We start from the raw sequence: 18,144 nt of genomic DNA, 5'->3' as shown, positions 1-18,144 counted from the left end.
AGATAAATGAGCCATCGTGCAGCGCATATGAATGGGGAAAAATATTTTTGTTATTTTGATTAGAACATCTATGGCAACGATGAACAACGTTGACTTTTTGACAAAGTAGACTTTAAGTTTAAAATTATTATTATATTATTATTATAAAATAAAATTATTTCCAAAAAATAAATAAAAAATACCAATAAGGCATAATTTTGTGTATAACTCGGACATTGCTTATGGATGTGATGGAAAAAATACAAACAGTCGAGGGTAGTTTAAACCATTCACAAAATGCTGTAGTTTAGTGGTTCTGGTATGCTGCATGTGGGCCAATGTGAGTGAAAGTGCAAGTGTGTGGGTGTGTGTGTGTGTGTGTATATTATATATATATGTGTGTGTGTGTGTGTGTACATTGTCGGTGAAAACTTCAACATACAAGAGCTCGGTTCCATTGATTCAACTCCTGAAAAGTGGGTAAGAAGATCAGTGAAAACCAATTTAATCGAAAGTATGGGTAGGGGAGGGGGGCATGTCGCGAAATGCCAATTTCATTCAATCAATTGAGAAAAAATAGGCAATGCATAAGCAATTTTCCAAAGTCAAAACTTACAGCCCGTGTCTTTAAGTCTGTTGATGGCGTTGGAGAGGAGGCGGACACAACCAAGAAAACCCGCACCCTGCTTTTTGTGGATCTTCTTGTGGTTCCACACACTGATGGTGATGGAATCTGCCTTTCCAATATATCTGGAAGCAAGGGAAGAAAAAAAAAAAAACATACGGAATTCTTAGGTCAGAAATTAAAACCAATTATGACACAACACAAAGTCCAAGGAAAGCTTTAGTACTTAGGCCTTCGTGTACTCATAACAAAAAAATGGATCATAATTATGCTGGGTTTGTGGTGTAGACTTTCAGGCTGAGCAATAAGAGTAGAGAGAGAGAGAGGGGCAGAAAGACAGCCAGAGACAAACAGAGAGAGACAGAGACAGAGAGAGATTTTTAAGTAAATGTTTGTAAATGTGGTTTTGCTGATTTTGCACAGAGGAAGCCAGTCTAGTCAGTGTTAAATGAAGAGAGGAAATGCACACAATGTGCTTCACCATCATATCTGTGACACAGACAGATGTTTGAAATTACAGTCAACATCTCTTCCCTTGGGTTCACGCTCAAATTCACAATAACAAATATGGCTTGACCCACAAACAGTGAACTGCAGCATGTCAGGCTTGCAATATGTCATCTGGCAAGGTAAGGTGTTCCGCGATGAAAACCGCTTCAAAATGTTTATTATGACAACTAAATCTCAGCATTTAGAAATAGTCATCTTAAAAATTATAATTACAACTCCTGTGCTTATGATTCCGACCAGGATGCAATGGCAGGGCTTGGCAGCCTTGCTCTGTGCTGTGTGGTACACTGTGACCACATTGCACATTTTCCACTTTTGTATGACAAATGAATGACAAGTTATTTGCTTATGCAGGTGAGTTAATTAACAGCATCTATGCCAAGAACTGGAACCGGTGAGAGAAAAGGGCTGTGAGATTAATTATAGAAAAAAAAACATGGGATTAGACTGTTTAGGACAATTTAGAAACAGGGACAATTATGAGTGTATGTGTCATATTACACACACATGGGATTTGAGACACTTTAAAATAAAGTGAACAGACTACTGTATGTGCTTGCTGTTGATGCATGAGGCCGTCAGAGAAGGACACAAGAGCGTCACTGCTGAAGCTGGAGGCTGGCTATGGGGGTGTGGCACATTGGAATCCCACCAAGCCCACAGTCCCATCTGCTTTCTGTGGCATGTTAGCCATTTCCTGAAGCAGAGGAAGAGGCCAGGGGTCGCTGGCGGGGAGCACGCTTCACTGAGAAGGCGACGATCCAAAAGGGGAAGAGAAAATTATGTCAAAGCGGGAGGAGATTTGATGGGCACAGATGCAGTCCAGTGACAAAGAAGCATTGGGAACATACTGTAATTTAAATGCCCGAATGGGGAAAACGGAGCTAAGCAGGGTGCCGTCTGATAACGGTTAGAGTAAGTTTTCATGAGGACAGATCAATTCAGTTAAGAACAACCGCATTCGGACACACCCAAATGGAATCATCAAACTCAAGTGTGTATTGAATTCATTATTCAGGGTTAATCTGTAGCTGTATCGTTTAAAAAAAAACAAAAAAACTGAAAATCGAAATTTTGTTCTTATAGCCTTCCTTTTCTTTCAGTTAATGACTTTACTCGTTAATTTTTATCATTTTTTACAATGTTGACATGATAGGGCGTTTCAGATGTCCATGAACGTAAATATTTTTAAAATGACAAAAGTTGACCATTGTATTTTTCATGGTACAGTGCCAATACGGTGATACGATATGCATTTCCCAAAATCTCACTCTTCCGGATGTTTTGTTCATATGTCACACAGCTTTCAGCAGTGAGAACATGACTTCATCTGCATTCCTGAAACACTTACATAGCAACAAAATACAACAAGTTCACATTCAAACTTTCGAGGACCTCTGTAATTGGCCGGGTATTGGCACATTTTTTAATAGTTCTGGAATTAAAAATGATTTCTGCATTGAAAATCTCACCCCTAATAGACTCTGTGGTGATTTTAGGCATGTTTTCTGATGGTTTTCAGTAGATATATATGTAAATATATGAAGAGAGGTGGACGTGAGTGAGGACAGGCACGCAGGGGGTGGGTCCGGCAATGAGTGAAGGGTGGACGTGTAAGTGGACGCTAAAGGCACGCCTCTAGCAGGTACCAGCACCTGTATAAAATGTGAGTATGTGCATTATTGCAAAACAACTTCGGTTTTGGTTTCCAAGAACCCCCGAAAATGAATTCCACAAAGAGACACGCCTACGAAGCGCAATTCAAACTCCAAGCCATCGGTTATGCAGTGAAACAAGGGAATCGAGCAGCCGGCAGAGAATTTAATGTCAACAAATCCATGGTTCACAAATGGAGGAAGCAGGAGAACGAGCTTCGCCAAGTCAAAAAGACGAAGCGGAGTTTCCGTGGAAATAAGGCGAGGTGGCCCGAGTTGGAAGACCAACTGGAGCGGTGGATTCTTGATCAAAGAGCAGCCGGCAGAAGCGTCTCCACGGTCACCATTTGACTAAGGGCGAAAACGTTAGCCGAAGAATTGAAAATTGAACATTTTCAAGGAGGTCCGTCTTGGTGCTTTCGCTTTATGAAACGGCGCCATCTATCCGTGAGAGTGAAGACGACCGTGGCTCAGCAACTTCCAGCGGACTACAAAGAAAAGCCGTCCGTTTTCCGCACCTACTGCAGTAAAAAGATTGTCGACAAACGCATCCAGCCTAACCACATTACCAACATGGACGAGGTCCCGCTGACTTTCGACATCCCGGTGAACCACACTGTGGAGAAGAAGGGGACCAGCACGGTTGCGATACGCACAACGGGGCACGAGTAGTCAGCTTTTACTGTCGTTCTTGGTTGTCATGCCAACGGACAGAAACTGCCACCTATGGTGATTTTCAAGCGAAAGACGCTGCCGAAAGAAAAGTTTCCAGTCGGCGTCATCGTGAAAGCAAACCAAAAGGGCTGGATGGATGAGGAGAAGATGAGAGAGTGGCTAAGTGAGGTGTATGTTAAGAGACCGGGTGGCTTTTTCCATGCCTCGCCGTCACTCTTGATTTGCGACTCCATGCGTGCCCATCTCACACCAGCGGTGTGAAACAAAATCAAGCAAATGAACTCCGAGCTTGCCGTCATTCCCGGAGGCTTGACTAAAGAACTCCAACCGCTGGACATCGGCATCAACCGGGCGTTCAAAGTGAAGTTGCGAGCGGCATGGGAAAAATGGATGATCGATGGCGAACACAGCTTCACGAAGAGTGGGAGGCAGCGCCGGGCTAGTTACGCCACAATCTGTGAATTGATTGTAGCTACTTGGACGAACGTATCTGCTAGTACAGTTGTTCGAGCGTTTGGCAAAGCCGGCATCATTTCTGTGGAGCCACATGACGACGAGAGTGACTCTGACAACGAGAGGGAACCCGGCGGTTTGGATGGATTACAGATACTTGCACAATTGTTTAATTCGGACACAGAAGATGACGACTTTGATGGCTTTCTGAGTGATGATTGAGCAAAAAACGTGAGTACCTAGTAAATAAAATACACCCGAACACAGTTCTGCTTTCGTTGCCTTTTTAAAAACGTGTTTTAGCTTCGGGCTTCAGTGTGTGCTTCAAGCTAACGTGTTAGCATGCATGCATGCCGTATGTTGAAGCGTATGTTTTACCACTGTAAAACTGCGGCCATTCGTACGGTGCGTCCTGTGTATGTGTAAAATACAGAAATGTCACCCATTAATGAGACTGCGCCCAACCGTACGGTGCATCGAATAGTCGTGAAAATACGGTAAGCGTTTATCGGGTTTTTAATCAGAGGTGCACACAATAATTTTGGCATGGTTCTCAAATAAGCATTAGGGTTGTACTGTGCTCACTGTGTTCATACCATTTGAATCAGTGACAGCTCTACAAAATAGTGGGTAATTTAACAATGCCAAAAAACGGATGGATGGCTTTTTTTTTTTAACATTTGTTTTGGATTTGGGGACTGACAGCGACGACCTATAAAAAAATGAGCTAACACTACCGCTTTAAAGTACAGTAGATGACTGTTGCTGACATGTACACTATGACATGAGGGCGTATCGATTTTGGTGATGAAAAATGGCTGTTCCAGGGGATATTAGTTAAATACAAATTGCTCCAAAACTGACTAATATCATTGAAAATGAAAGCCAGTTTCATTTTCCCGAACATAAAACTATATATAGTAAAGTTGGTGTGTCCTGAGAAAACACAAGAAGCATTCAGGTCTACTTACAGGTCATAATGTTGATTCCATTTTGGGTCCAATGTATTTCTCACAGTATCTGTAGAGTGGCACTGTCCAGAGCCATCCACTACCACTTTGGCAAAGGGATCGGGTAACCCTGTGGAGACAGACCAACAGAGCGGTCAGACAAACACTTTGTGAAGATGTTTAACAAATGAACACTGGAATATTTGCACGAATAAACATTGCAAGTATTTTAAAGCTGTGATTGCTCTTTCATCTAGAACTGCTTCAGACAACAAAGTGTATGCAGAAAATTGGTGAAGATTGAACGACTGTCTGTGTCCTATGTGTTGTCTTGTGTTATTTTTGTTATTTTGACTACAAAATGGCGCCGCGAGAGTGGCTGCCTTTCCAGCAGCTCCTATATTTTGTTGTTCTACTTCTTACTTGAATGATGTGAAGGAAAATTGTAAATAGTACTGCGATTTATCCATTTGTGTTCATATTGTATTTAATTGAAAGATGTTTGTTGTTTTTTTTTCTCTCCTTTCTTCTTTCTACATACATTCTTGCTGCTGGAGGCTGTAAATTTCCCCAGTGTGGGACAAATAAAGGATATCTTATTGCTACAGAAACATTTGGATGCGTGTTCTCCTATGTTTACAGTCTGACAGAGATACACAGGTTAAACTAAGTGAATTGGAATCTTAAAATACCAACTGTTAATCTCAATCCAATTAAGGAAATAACAACATGACAATCTACTGCCAACAAGAAGTCCAAACTGACTCCCCTAGAGGCGAGAATTGCAGACGTCACAATAACTGCAGCTACAACTGCACAAATAAGGTCTTTCCACCAGATGACATTTGAGCAGATATTTGATGAGGGATCCATTTATGACTGTGCAAGCCTTATAGTCAGTCACTTGTCATTTCTTAAGGCTTAATAGCGAACGACTGGGTACAAATAAACCGCAGGCCAAACCCGTTTGGTAGCTTTATATGGGCTTCCCTCTTATATATTGGGTTTGTGCAAGAAGAGAGAGAGGAAATTAAGCCACGATAGTTTGAATCAAGTTTAAAGGAGGAACCTGCATGTTGACATGCAACAATTCCAAGTCACAGCAGTTGGCTAAACCACAACTGTCAAATACGGAACTTGTTTGGATAGTTTTATTTTGTTGCTTGTTTTGTTCTTGAAATCCCATCTTCTCAAACGAATGCCAACTGCTCAGGACGAAATAATTATTTGTCCTAATTACCTAAAAACAAAAGCTAATGCGGAAAACAGTATTGGCAAAAGTAGTAGCATGAAAAAAAAAACAAAACAAACATCCTGCGTCTTACCTACACACACAAAAATGTTGCTTCCAAGTTACCTAATTTAGCGAGAGACTTCAAAATATAACCTCTTGCCTCCACTGACAAGATCCACTGAAATGCACAAGGGATCTGTGGGACGAGAATAGCAACGCATCAAAATGGGTTTTACTTACGGAAGAAGTCTTTCTTTGCCAGATTCTTTGCACACAGGACTGCAAGAGAAGAACAAAGAAAAAAATATAAACAACAGTAAAACTGAGTGTCAATACACAAGGAGACCACATCGCTGTGTGCCCCTCTGTAAGACTGCTTAGACCAGAGATCTTCAACCTGCAGCTCTTTCATCCATCTGCTGTGGCTCTCTATGACTTTGGAAATGAATACGTATTTAATTTTCAATTACTTTGTTATTTTTTCTAAATTTGAAGGTTGTAACATTCACTTTTAATGCTACATCCTACCAGAATGCAATATTTATTCTATATTTTAGAAAATAAAGGAGATGTGATCATTACATGCATCCATGACGTGCTGACATCTCTAAAAATTAAAAAAGCATTTGGTCGCACCTCTTTATCTAATATATTATGAAAGCTCCAATTATAAAATTACTCACATCAGGTATCACAACAATAATGTCCGATGTTTCTGGCAAACCGATCTGTGCCAAAATTAGCAAAGAAATTCCCATGTTATGATTAATTTATTGGCTCCAAACATAGCTACCTCCATACAAGTGAATGGATAAGACAGCCAAATTCCCCGTTAAAGATGGCGGCGAGGTATGGATGTCCTCAACCAACTAAAACCTCCTTCTAGTGGTTATGTATACAGTACATGGGAACAGCGCCATGCTTCATCTCCACCTTGCAGCGATGGAGCACAGCACTGTCAAATGCCAGCAGCAGCACTGTCCAGTAATTTCTTGGCTCGCTGTGCAATTTAAGTCGCTTTTCTGGATGATCAAAAAGACAAAAATTGTCACACACATTCATCAAATATATTAGACAAACTCTTAAACGTCAGCATGTGCAGTACATGAGTGATAAAATGTATATTGGCGACAGAGACCAACAAGCAATATCTCGCGTGTGAGGGCATGTGACAATTGCATGCGACGCCAATTAATGCATGTGTGGTCGCATGAGGCACCAAAGAGGCTATGACTCAGCTGAGCTGCTCTTGCTTTCTCACGCAGAAATTTGAACAGGAAATACAAAATTCAGTTACTTTGTTAATATTAATGATGAACTATTTGACTTGGTTAAATTGAGAAAGAAAATCGATATGAAGGACGGACCAGTAAACTAAAACGCATTTATATATGTACTGTATTTATTTATTTTTAATCTCTTGGCATGTGGTGTAGGAGACAGGGGAGGCTCTGTCTGCCTGCCCTGACCACACATCCCTGTTTGTACATGAGTCCCAAATATATCATTGTTCAAGCTGCACTGTTGATTTGTGACAGATATCACGTAACGCTCACATGCATTAGTGAGTCAATATCATCTTCACGTCTCGATGACAAAAACTGCTCCACACAACAGACATTAGATGTATCATGGTTGAGAGGGACACATCTTAAAAAAAGAAAAAAAAGAAATCATCATAATCATTTTGGGAACAACCCTATGCTTACAGCGCTGCAACAAGGAGATCTTCACAATGCCCAAAATGAGATAGCCAACAAAGAATCACACTGCAACGGATGTGGGACACATGTGAACACGTCTCCACACAAATCAAATTATACTGGCTGGGCCTCGGTTGGGAACACTAACCATCAGCTTGTCAGAAAAAAAATGACATTGCCAAAGCCGACAGTATGGGCGCAGGCCAAATCCGAGGCCGCCAGGACTGCATCCTGTGGGACAAGCACACACCATGTTGTCGGCAGACGGGGGCCTACAGTCTTGGCATGACGTTTAGGATCACTTATGTTTAAATGGGTCGTTAGCCTAGAGTTAAGTTGCATGATTTTCCTACTGAATTCCTTCATAGCCGGGGTATAACCAGGAGACTACGTGGCACTAACTTGGCGGCACAACAACCAGTCTCACTCAAATTTCATAAAAAGAAACATTAACACACCCACGGGTGGATAAAAAGGAGCTACGTTTTTAAAAGTAACTTTTAGACAAATTGAAGAATAGTTTTAATGCTTTAGCTCGCTCCACTACACTTGGCTAATGAGGATTATGAGATTAAACTGTGCACTGCTCCAACAATTCAGTCACAAAATGCACAGTGAGAAAGCTATCTTGTTGTCATCAATTGCCTCTGCACTTGTGCTGGCACATACCGGCAAGGTTAATAAACTAAACCAATTCCGGAGGTATCCCCACGTTATGCTTTTATTGTTCATTACAACCTTGGTGGAAAAGTATTTTGTCTTTCCTGACATAAAACTTAACTCTAGCCGAAGTTAGACAACAGGTTACTTAGTATAGCCTAAATGCTATGTGTGAGGTAAAGCCATTAAGACACGGGTCTGCATTATGAATGAACTGATGGCTTTTTCATGCCTAAAACAGGAAAGGTTTCCACCTTAGAAGCCATTTTGTTTTGTTACCTATTCAGCAGAAGTTGAACGCAACAGCAAAAAGAAATTAGGGCTGGATGCCGTCACCAGGCACAAACAGAAACTGTTTTTAATAAATACAACATTATAACAGATAGATGCATGGCCAAATGTTTTTTAGTTTCATTAAACCAGTTAATGTTGGACAACCTATGCCAACGTTTCTTATTTTACAGAGGAAACTGAAATAGTACAATATATTATCCGTGGAGAGTTGTGCGTGTTTTCTGTACTACCCTTTCAGAGCCTAACATAGAAGACATGTTTAAAATTTGTGACAAAATGTGTACAATTTTAAAAAAAAAAAAGGTTTTATAAAGTGGTCAATTGTTGCCGTGTGAGCAGGCACTGTGCGAGCCAGGTCTGGCAGAGGACCAGAGTCATTCCAATTCTATCAGGAAAGATAGGTCAACTGGTACTGTGTTAATGATCAGGAAGCCCTGGGCTGGATGAAACAATATCCCTGTCTGTGGACCATAACACAAGTCCTCAAAGTTGTTTATGACCCAGCTACTGGTAGTAGGCTAATGACAATAACTTCACAAAAGCGAAATCAACTTGGCTTCATTTCCTTTATCTGCTCTAAAAGTTTCTTAAAAGACGCGCGCGCACAGCACACACGCGCACAGCACACACGCGCGCACAGCACACACAAACTGTCAGTCTCAGCAGGAAGTCTACACCACTTAAACCGCAGAAGCCCGCCAGAGAGCAGCTGTTTTTGTGTCCTTTTAGCTTAGAAAGAAAGAAGTGGAACGGTTGAGAAAATCCACAATACGGTTCGTAACTCGGTTTTGTGGTCACAGTTTTCGGTTCGGTTCAAATATATGTTGACTCTTCGGAAAATCAATTGTCATGTATAGCTAAGTCAAAAGTGAAAGAATACGTTTGGTTTGTTCAATTATGGTCAGGGACGTTTTCTACTGTTTATTTTGGTTTGGAAACACAATTGAATGCCTTTTTCCAAAGTTAAATATATTCATGTCTGTTATTTTATTCAGTCTATTAAAATTCTTTGAAAGAAAAAAATGTTTGCTTTTTTGGAAAACTAGCATTATTTGATTAAAATGTGATTAATCAAGATTAATTACAAAGCCTCTAATTTGACCTTTTTTTTTTTAAATCATCGAGTCGGTGTGAAATAAGAGAGAAATAATAGCCACTAATTTCATGCAATTTTAAGAAAAACTATTATATTGGAATACATAGTGTTGCCGTGATAGAAAATTATCTCTGTTGGAACAATTTTATCCATATCACATAGCTCTGACTTGGGGTATAAAATATTTTTTGTGCAGTGGACCATGGGGGACCAAAATGTTAACATTTACCAATGCAGTCTAGTCCAAACATGACTGGTTGAGAGATACCGTGTTTGAAAGAATAAATAAATAAATAAAAAAGATTAAAGATGAGCGTTTGTAAACAGAAAAATGACCAGTGGTGTCAAGGGATTTCCACTCGCTTTCTCAGTGGGGCTTCCAATGTCAGCATTTTCAATAGCTGCTCTAAGTCATGCCACTTATTCAGAGAAGAGGCGGTGGATTACATTTATGGCTGTGAAAGTCCCAAAAGGGTGCTGCTCGCATTGGAAACTGGCCACAGATTGACAGATCAGGTAATTGAGACCATCCCACATGGAATAGGAGAGCATAGCATAGAACAAACAAATAAAACATGTCTTCGAAAATGGATGGAAAGAAAATAATGTTATTCGACTGATTATATATTCTAAATCGAATTCTAAATCACATTTATTAGACCACAGCTCTGTCCTAGACTAAAGGCTTGAGGTCACTAACTCCAGGAGACAATTGCGTGAGCATACAAAGCCAACTCCACGGTAAAATACAGCCTTTTTGTGGTGCATTTGTTCAATTATTTTCCTGGCAGCACAACAAGGACATGGCAGGCTGACACGTACTGCGTCAGAAATAAGTTGTTGGCTGGTTCTACTGCTGGGCCAAAAGAAATCGTGTTTATCTCTTTCCTCCAGCAGTTGGTAAGATTAACGTTGTGGAGGGGTAAAAAAAAATCCCATGTGTATTTAGACACATTTGTGCTTACTGACATGTGCATTAAGTATTCTTGGTTAGCTGTGAACGGCCTCAGCTCCACCATACCAACACAATAATGTTTTTCTCCCAAGAACCAAAACTATATGCTGAGGGGAAGCACTGTCTCTTTTCAAAATACCTGACAGATAGTAAGTCGAGAAAATATTGAAGAGAAAGAAAGCCCCAATCCAACGAATACTACTTGCGTCCCAGGACATGAAATACAACCCGGTCAAGCTCAATTAAATACAACTCAAAAAGGTGGTGAAATACACACATGCACTTTTGGATGTCAAGTTTGATCGGTCACAAGAGCTGTCTCAAAAGAGTTTGGTGGTACTGGGACATCTGAAAAGCTGATCTTTAAAATTCGATATTTTTCAAATTGGCCTGCAGCATGGACAGACCCAAGAGTGAGATCGAATAAAGTTCTTAAACAAATTGTGGGGCCCCAGCAAACATGAATTGTGCCAAAACACTAACCAAGTGGGGAAATTGTGAAGTTTTTACGATTTAAACCAAAAACTACGTCTAATTGTAGGTTGCACTTCATCTAAGAATCCATCCAACCATCCATCCATCCATCATTTGATCCAATTTATTCACCAGGGTCCGTCTTTATATTCCTGTTGGCTCTGTATAAAAGCCCAAGCTTCTCGACGCCAGCACAGCTAAAGAGAGTCTTTTATAATACTTTCCAAAGCCCCTATTTGAGAGACGTCTTAGTTATTAATGTCTATTTACATTTACATGAAGGTCTTTATATTGTTTTGACATTGAAGATTCTTAGGGTTATATAAAAAAGGGAATTGGAATTTTATTCAAAAGCTAATGCCCCAAATCATTTTGCAAAAGCTGAAGCCAAATAAAAAACAGTTAAAGGACAAAGCCATTGGCAATTGTACAATTTGTGAAAAATTCAGTTCTAAACCAGAAGCGGCAAATCCAGGTCCAGAAAGTAAAAACCCCGCCACAGTCTGGTTGCTTGTACTCCCCGCGGAGCTCGTCTACCTGCCGGTTGAGTAGATGAACGGTTGAGCAGAAGCACATGTGGCCAAACCCTAACTGTGGCAAGCTTTTTATTTTCTGCACCTAGATTTGGCACCCCTGATGAAAACACGCTCAAACCGCTCTCCTTGCCTTACTTAAGAACTCTGCATATCTTGTGGTTCCGCTGTACTGTACGCTACATACTGTATCTGAAGTAAAAAGCGTGTCAAATGCTTTCGTCTTGAGTTGCAAACTCATGCATCCCATGAGTCACTGGTGAAAAATGAAGGCGCACGTCCTTCACCTTCACCCTATTACTAGCCACACAGCACTGTGCTGTCTCATTCGCAGTATTGTTCCACGGTTAAACAAAACACTTCCTCCTCCGTTCCCCACGCCTGCCTGGAGGCCTTGTTCACCTACTACAACACACAGGGAATACATGATGGCAAAATGTCAAGAGCAGAAGGCGGCATGACCAACTTGCTTACACTTACACCTGTGACAACATCGAGGTCTATAACCCTGGAACTGAAATGTTGGAAATATGTGACCAGAACTAGTGAGCTGACCCTGATTGCATTGACTTGATTTATTTCTCCAGCCTAATAAATGCTCAGAATTCCAATTATGTCATTCCTTCAGAGGCCAACAGTCGACCGTTACCCCCGAGGAGATGACAACACTCTAGAGTCAGTCATCTTTCTTGTGCAAACTTTAGTCATGATGCTAAGCAGGATAATGAGATGGTGACCAACAGTTTTGGTTTTGTAATCTCTGGGAGAAATCTCCAGTGAAATCAGTTGGAACGTGAAGAAAGGGAACGCGACGTCTATCTGGTGACACAAATCTGTGGAACGCAGACCGTCTGGGAGAAGGAAGGAAGAAGCACAGAGGAGAGGATCATTTGCACCAAGGAAATGCAACAGAGAGAACATACTTGCAGCATAGAAAGACAGGATATGACACTAAAAGGGCGGAGGGGGAGACGGGGCACGAAACCCCAAAATAAACTTGACATTGAAATGGTCTTTATGATCAGGTGTGAATGTAAGCGGTGCGCCGGAGGACTAGAAATTGAATACTGTGCTCCAGTCCCAGTCACTGCACTTGCACGCATTAAGAATAGGTCAGGCTAGCATCAATTCCAAGTCAAGTCAGCCGCCACCGACGATGTCTTCCGAATGCCAACTTCAAAATAAGAGCATCATAAGGAATGCCTCGATATCCATGTACAGCATTAGCTATTTCGTATTTATTATGAATAGCAGAAGCCTTTGAACAACCGTTGTTGTGACAGCTGGCTCCCCGCTGGCAGCGACATTCGCCGTGAGATGGTGGCCAAACACATCGCAGGAGGGCCGCTGGCAGGCACGATTATCTCCATGTCAATGCACAGTTAGTGTGTGTGCATGTGTCTGCTTCCTCACAGGGAAAGCAAGGATTAAATTGGTCACCTCATCTGGAGGGAATGGCAAGGATGAGCCAGGGCCAAAATAAGATAACTGCCATGATTATGACGAGCAAAACAGTTTTCTAACCTCTGAATGTAGGTGGTAGGTGGTCATGCTACACTGAGAAAAGGATCACTGCAGTAAAGAGGATAATTGTGATAATGGAGGCGGAAGAAAATGAATGAAACAGAAATAGTTCTTTAAAAAAAAAGACTTAAAAATGTGTCAAACGAAGGGGGAAAAGCTATTAAGAAGGAGATTTAGGCACTAGGTGACAAAAATGTCCCGAAACCATATGGCAGCGTTGTCGGCAATTTTTAAATACCAAATGCCGATAATATAATACAGTGGAACCCTTACGGTGGTAAAAATTAGAAGATGATCATCATTTTATGATAGTTAGTTAACTACACTGTTTTTCACCTTTTGTGCTTTGTGGTGGTTGTTTTTTAAAGAATTATTCCAAAAGATGGTCGACATTGCGCATGACAATTTCTATGGTTAAAACTGTTGCGAAACCTGAAAAAAAATTGTTTTTAACGGTTCAATGCATTATGACTAGGCAGCCCGGTAGTCCAGTGGTTAGCACGTCGGCTTCACAGTGCAGAGGTACCGGGTTCGATTCTAGCTTCGGCCTCCCTGTGTGGAGTTTGCATGTTCTCCCCGGGCTTGTGTGGGTTTTCTCCGGGTGCTCCGGTTTCCTCCCACATTCCAAAAACATGCATGGCAGGCTGATTGGACGCTCTAAATGGTCCCTAAGTGCGAGTGTGGGTGTGGATGGTTGTTCGTCTCTGTGTGCCCTGCGATTGGCTGGCAACTGATTCAGGGTGTCCCCCGCCTACTGCCCGAAGACGGCTGGGATAGGCTCCAGCAGCCCCCCCCCGCGACCCTAGTGAGGATCAAGCGGTTCGGAAAATGGATGGATGGATGGATGCATTATGACTGTGTTCAACTGCAATTTAACTTAATTATTTATGTCTTAATAATTTTACAACAAATAAGGGAAGTTAAAAAAAATACATATTAGTTCATGGCGTTGCGAATACAGCAGAGGGTAGTTTTGACATAATTATGGGCTTGATAGTGAGCATATGTTTGTCCATATGACACTTATTTCTATAAAGCCCACTCCGCGCAAACCCCCCCCAAAAAAACATTTTTTACTGGGTCATCACTGAGCCATTCTAAAATATATGGCAGCTAAACACACAGTCTCTTTTGGAAAATTGAAATATCAAGAGATAAAAGTTGTACAGAGTCATTCTGACTTGAAAAGCAAAACTGACCAGAACATTTAATTGAAACAACGTCATCTCATGTCTGTCAAACTTAAATAAATCCGTTACTGTACCAGTACAAAACAATAAAACAAACAATGACAAAGGAACGCCAAATAAACCCTAGAATATCAGTCCTTGAGAATCATTATGAATATGTGGTGGGCATGTATGTGGTTGTGTGTGTGTATATATACATATAGTATATATATGGAAGATCGCCACAGTGCGGATAGCCATTTTAAGGATTAGGAAGAAAAAACACCTCAGCATGCCTCAGGCTGTCTTCTCCCACATTGAAACTGGAAACAGCCTCACAGTAAGGAGGATGCAATTTAAGTGTTCGTAAAGTCATACTGAATGGTCTACCAGACACATGCGCACGCGCACATACACACACACGCACCACGCACGCGCACACATAGCAGTGGGCTGTTTGACCACAGAAACAGTAGCAGAAGAAAGGGAGGAGAGAGTGATCCCTCAAGACCCCAACCTGGTTTATTGCAACTGCTCAGCAATCAAAATATAACTGGGAAAGCTATTTGGATTCACCATAATTTCAAAACAGATCTATTCTTAAGTATATCTTTGCAATGTGAGAAAAGGCCTTACATGACACCTCAATAGACATCAGTGATGTGTTGAATAAACAATACATGCTGATTTATATAGCGCTTTCACAAAAGACAAAAGCTCACACGGCACAAAAGTTAAGATTAGTACAGATAACAGTCAAATCTAAACCAAACTAGATACACACCAGTTGACTCATCTGTCAAGTGTCTGGACCAGATTCCTGTTTGAGGGAAGAAGACGAACGAGGACAGACAAAAAAGACAGCGTAACAAAAGGGCAGGGATGTGATGAGAAACTGCAAAGAGAAGAAGTGCGTTGGGACAATCGCATAGTGGAGTCAAGTAAGACACCATAAACTAGATTTCTCATGTCGCGACTCCAGACGAGAACACGACTCTTCATGAATCAACAGGCCAGTTCAGATGTACTGAGAGTTGGGGAAAGATTAACATATCTAATTAATGAAGTGAAGCTTTACTTCCAGTGTAACTCTACCTGAAATAAAATTAACAAGGAAAAGTTCTCTAACACACACTTGCAGGAAAATCCTCCCCCTCTTCTTGGAAAGTTTAAGGCATACAGCATGCTAAAGCCCACCTCCTCTCTCCGGGTTAGATTTTGTTACGCAACATTGAGGTGTTCAGTCTTTCCATTTTCCTGCTCAGAAGTACACAGATGCCACCAAGTTCAAAAGTAATCGGAAAAGCAGATAATACCAACGGCCGACTTCAACAGGCAAAGGCTCAGGCTAGCGCTTGCGAGGAGAGCACAACAAAACTGCCATGATTATTGATTATGCTTGTTACTACAATTAACGATGAGAGGATTGAAGCGACTTGAAATTGAAAATGTGCATGAAAGGGTGCTAAATACAGCAGAAGTGAGAAAGGTAGGGGGTTGGGGGGGCGTACCGATAGGGGGCTTTACAAAGACAAAAGACAAAGGTGTGTTTATCCTTGAAAGGTCTGAATTGGTTAAAAAAAACTAGTGTACTGTCTGTGATAGTGCAGTTTATTTGATAGAGTGAACATTGTCATCTGAGTGTTTAAAAATGTCGATCAAACACAACGGGAAGGTGTCATCACTTTCGTGATGATGAGTCACGATCGTCAACTCTGCTTCATACATCTGCAGTCACATCACAGTCACATTATTATAAATCAAAGGCTGTTTGTAAAAGGATTGTGCCAAATGTAATGAAATAAATCATGTAAAGAGCACCAGAAAATCGAAACTAACAAAAAAGACACAGATTGAAGGTTGTGGGCTAGAAAACCACTCCACTCGTTAGCGAGCACCTGACAGTTCCTGGCTGAGAAGAACATTGGCAGCCTGAAGCAACCTCCGGAGTAACTCACCTGACATGGCCCTGTGTGATTTTGTTTCCTCTTAGCTATGCATAAGGGGTCCCGTTTTGAAGATGTGGACGACATCAGGATGGATTTAACGACAGCACTGTGGAGGATCCCGGCAGAATCCTTCCAGTAGTGCATGAAAGCGTCACCGAGAAGGCTCGTCTCCAAACTTTTCAAAAACATCTCATAACCGAGGAAGGTTTTTTCATGACTCGTTTCAAATCTTAAATTTTGTAACATTTGTTGTGTTCAGTGCCGCCGAACCACCATATCTTTCTATAGATATGTTTTTCATGATTTTGGCTGGGCTGTTGTTGGGAAAACATCCAGTCCACTGGAAGCTGAAACGATGAAATTGTAACCATACCGTATGGTGCAGCAGTAATGGTTTGTGTCCTGTTTTTGGGAACACAAAACATACATGGACAGAAATGGCGTGAAGCTGAGAAAATGCGCACAACTGACCTGTGCTAAAGCTGGTAAAGGAGCAGATGCTGAATCTTTATCTTAACCACCCACTTCTAATTCCTTCTAGTCCCATGAACGCACAGACCAAGCACTGGTTTCCCCAAACATTAGAACACAGGCGAACCATGACAGTCGATGAAAAATGTAGCTCTGTGTTCCCTTGTCTGTTGCACGCTCACCGAGTACAGGAAGACTATGCTTCCAGTAGTTGACTGGCTTGCTGCACGCCAACTGGAGGCTAATGGATCACAGAGGCGGACATACCCCCACCCCCCCGGCCCCCTCCTTGCAGCAGTGTCAGCGACTGAAAGGATTCATCCCCTCATACATCTCATGTCATTCTCCTTTGAGTGGATCCAGATTCCAACCAGTGCAAGAAAATGAAACAAAACACACCCTTCTGTGAGAGCGCATGAACTGACTTATGTTGACATGCTAGGCAGCAAGTTCTGTTGGGGATGAACGACACTCCATTGTCTCATCGGGCAACTAAAAAAAGTTTGTTTTCCTTCTTGATTTGTCTAGATGTGGAAAGGAAAACTGTTTCAGTTAAATATTTTAGATAAAACTGCAGTTGCAGGGTGACGTGATGTCAGGACATGTAATGCAGTCGATGTGTCAACAAAGTCAAGGACTTTATTTTTTTTCCCCTAGACCATTTTCAGAGCTGTCAACCGAGAGAAAAAAAAATCAACTTCCAAAAAAAATTCAAATAATCGCCGTGAGTGAGGCTTCAGCAAATTTCACTTCAACCTATTAGAATTTCAGCGTAGTGAGCACAACAAAAGTTTTTGACCGAGTGATAAGAGTACAGTATAGACAAACTCGGCTATCATATTTAAAAGTTTCATTTTGTTGTATGCTTGATTGACCTCAAACGTGTGTATTTAGAGCACACAGGAAGGGCCAACTTCAGCTGAATGAAACCGAGCCTTGTTAACTGATAGTACAAACAGGAATGTTCAACTTCGGGTGGGCAACACGATAAGATGTCCTTGAGATTGTTCCAGTGTCTCAATTCATGTGAAGTATACTCATTGAATTAACAATATATCCATTGTTTGTACCGAGAGGTTTTGGCCTCTGAGGAGCATATCGATCGATGGGCTGGGTTGAGAGGCATGACATGTAAATGAAGAAGGGAGTGTTTTTCTGATAAATCACTTGTAATTTTGTTAGAGAAAGTAGACAAACGCAATGTTATCATGTTTTAAAGTTTCATTTTGTCACTT

General features: G+C 41.3%; 1 protein-coding gene across 2 annotated transcripts in view; it reads right to left on the bottom strand.

The window, feature by feature from the left end:
- Positions 1-18,144, bottom strand: part of LOC127612738 (E3 ubiquitin-protein ligase SMURF2-like) — a 45,509-nt gene that overhangs the window by 21,012 nt on the left and 6,353 nt on the right. For both annotated transcript variants that reach the window (XM_052083514.1, XM_052083515.1), the window contains exons 2-4: positions 6,322-6,360; positions 4,869-4,977; positions 596-729 (exon numbers count right to left, since the gene is read on the bottom strand). In XM_052083514.1, the coding sequence (XP_051939474.1) occupies positions 596-729; positions 4,869-4,977; positions 6,322-6,360 (282 nt within the window). The remainder of the gene's footprint in view (positions 1-595; positions 730-4,868; positions 4,978-6,321; positions 6,361-18,144) is intronic.

This window comes from Hippocampus zosterae, chromosome 13 (genome assembly GCF_025434085.1).
Source record: "Hippocampus zosterae strain Florida chromosome 13, ASM2543408v3, whole genome shotgun sequence".
Taxonomy (NCBI): Eukaryota; Metazoa; Chordata; class Actinopteri; order Syngnathiformes; family Syngnathidae; genus Hippocampus; species Hippocampus zosterae.
This window is presented reverse-complemented; position numbering and strand designations above follow the sequence as displayed.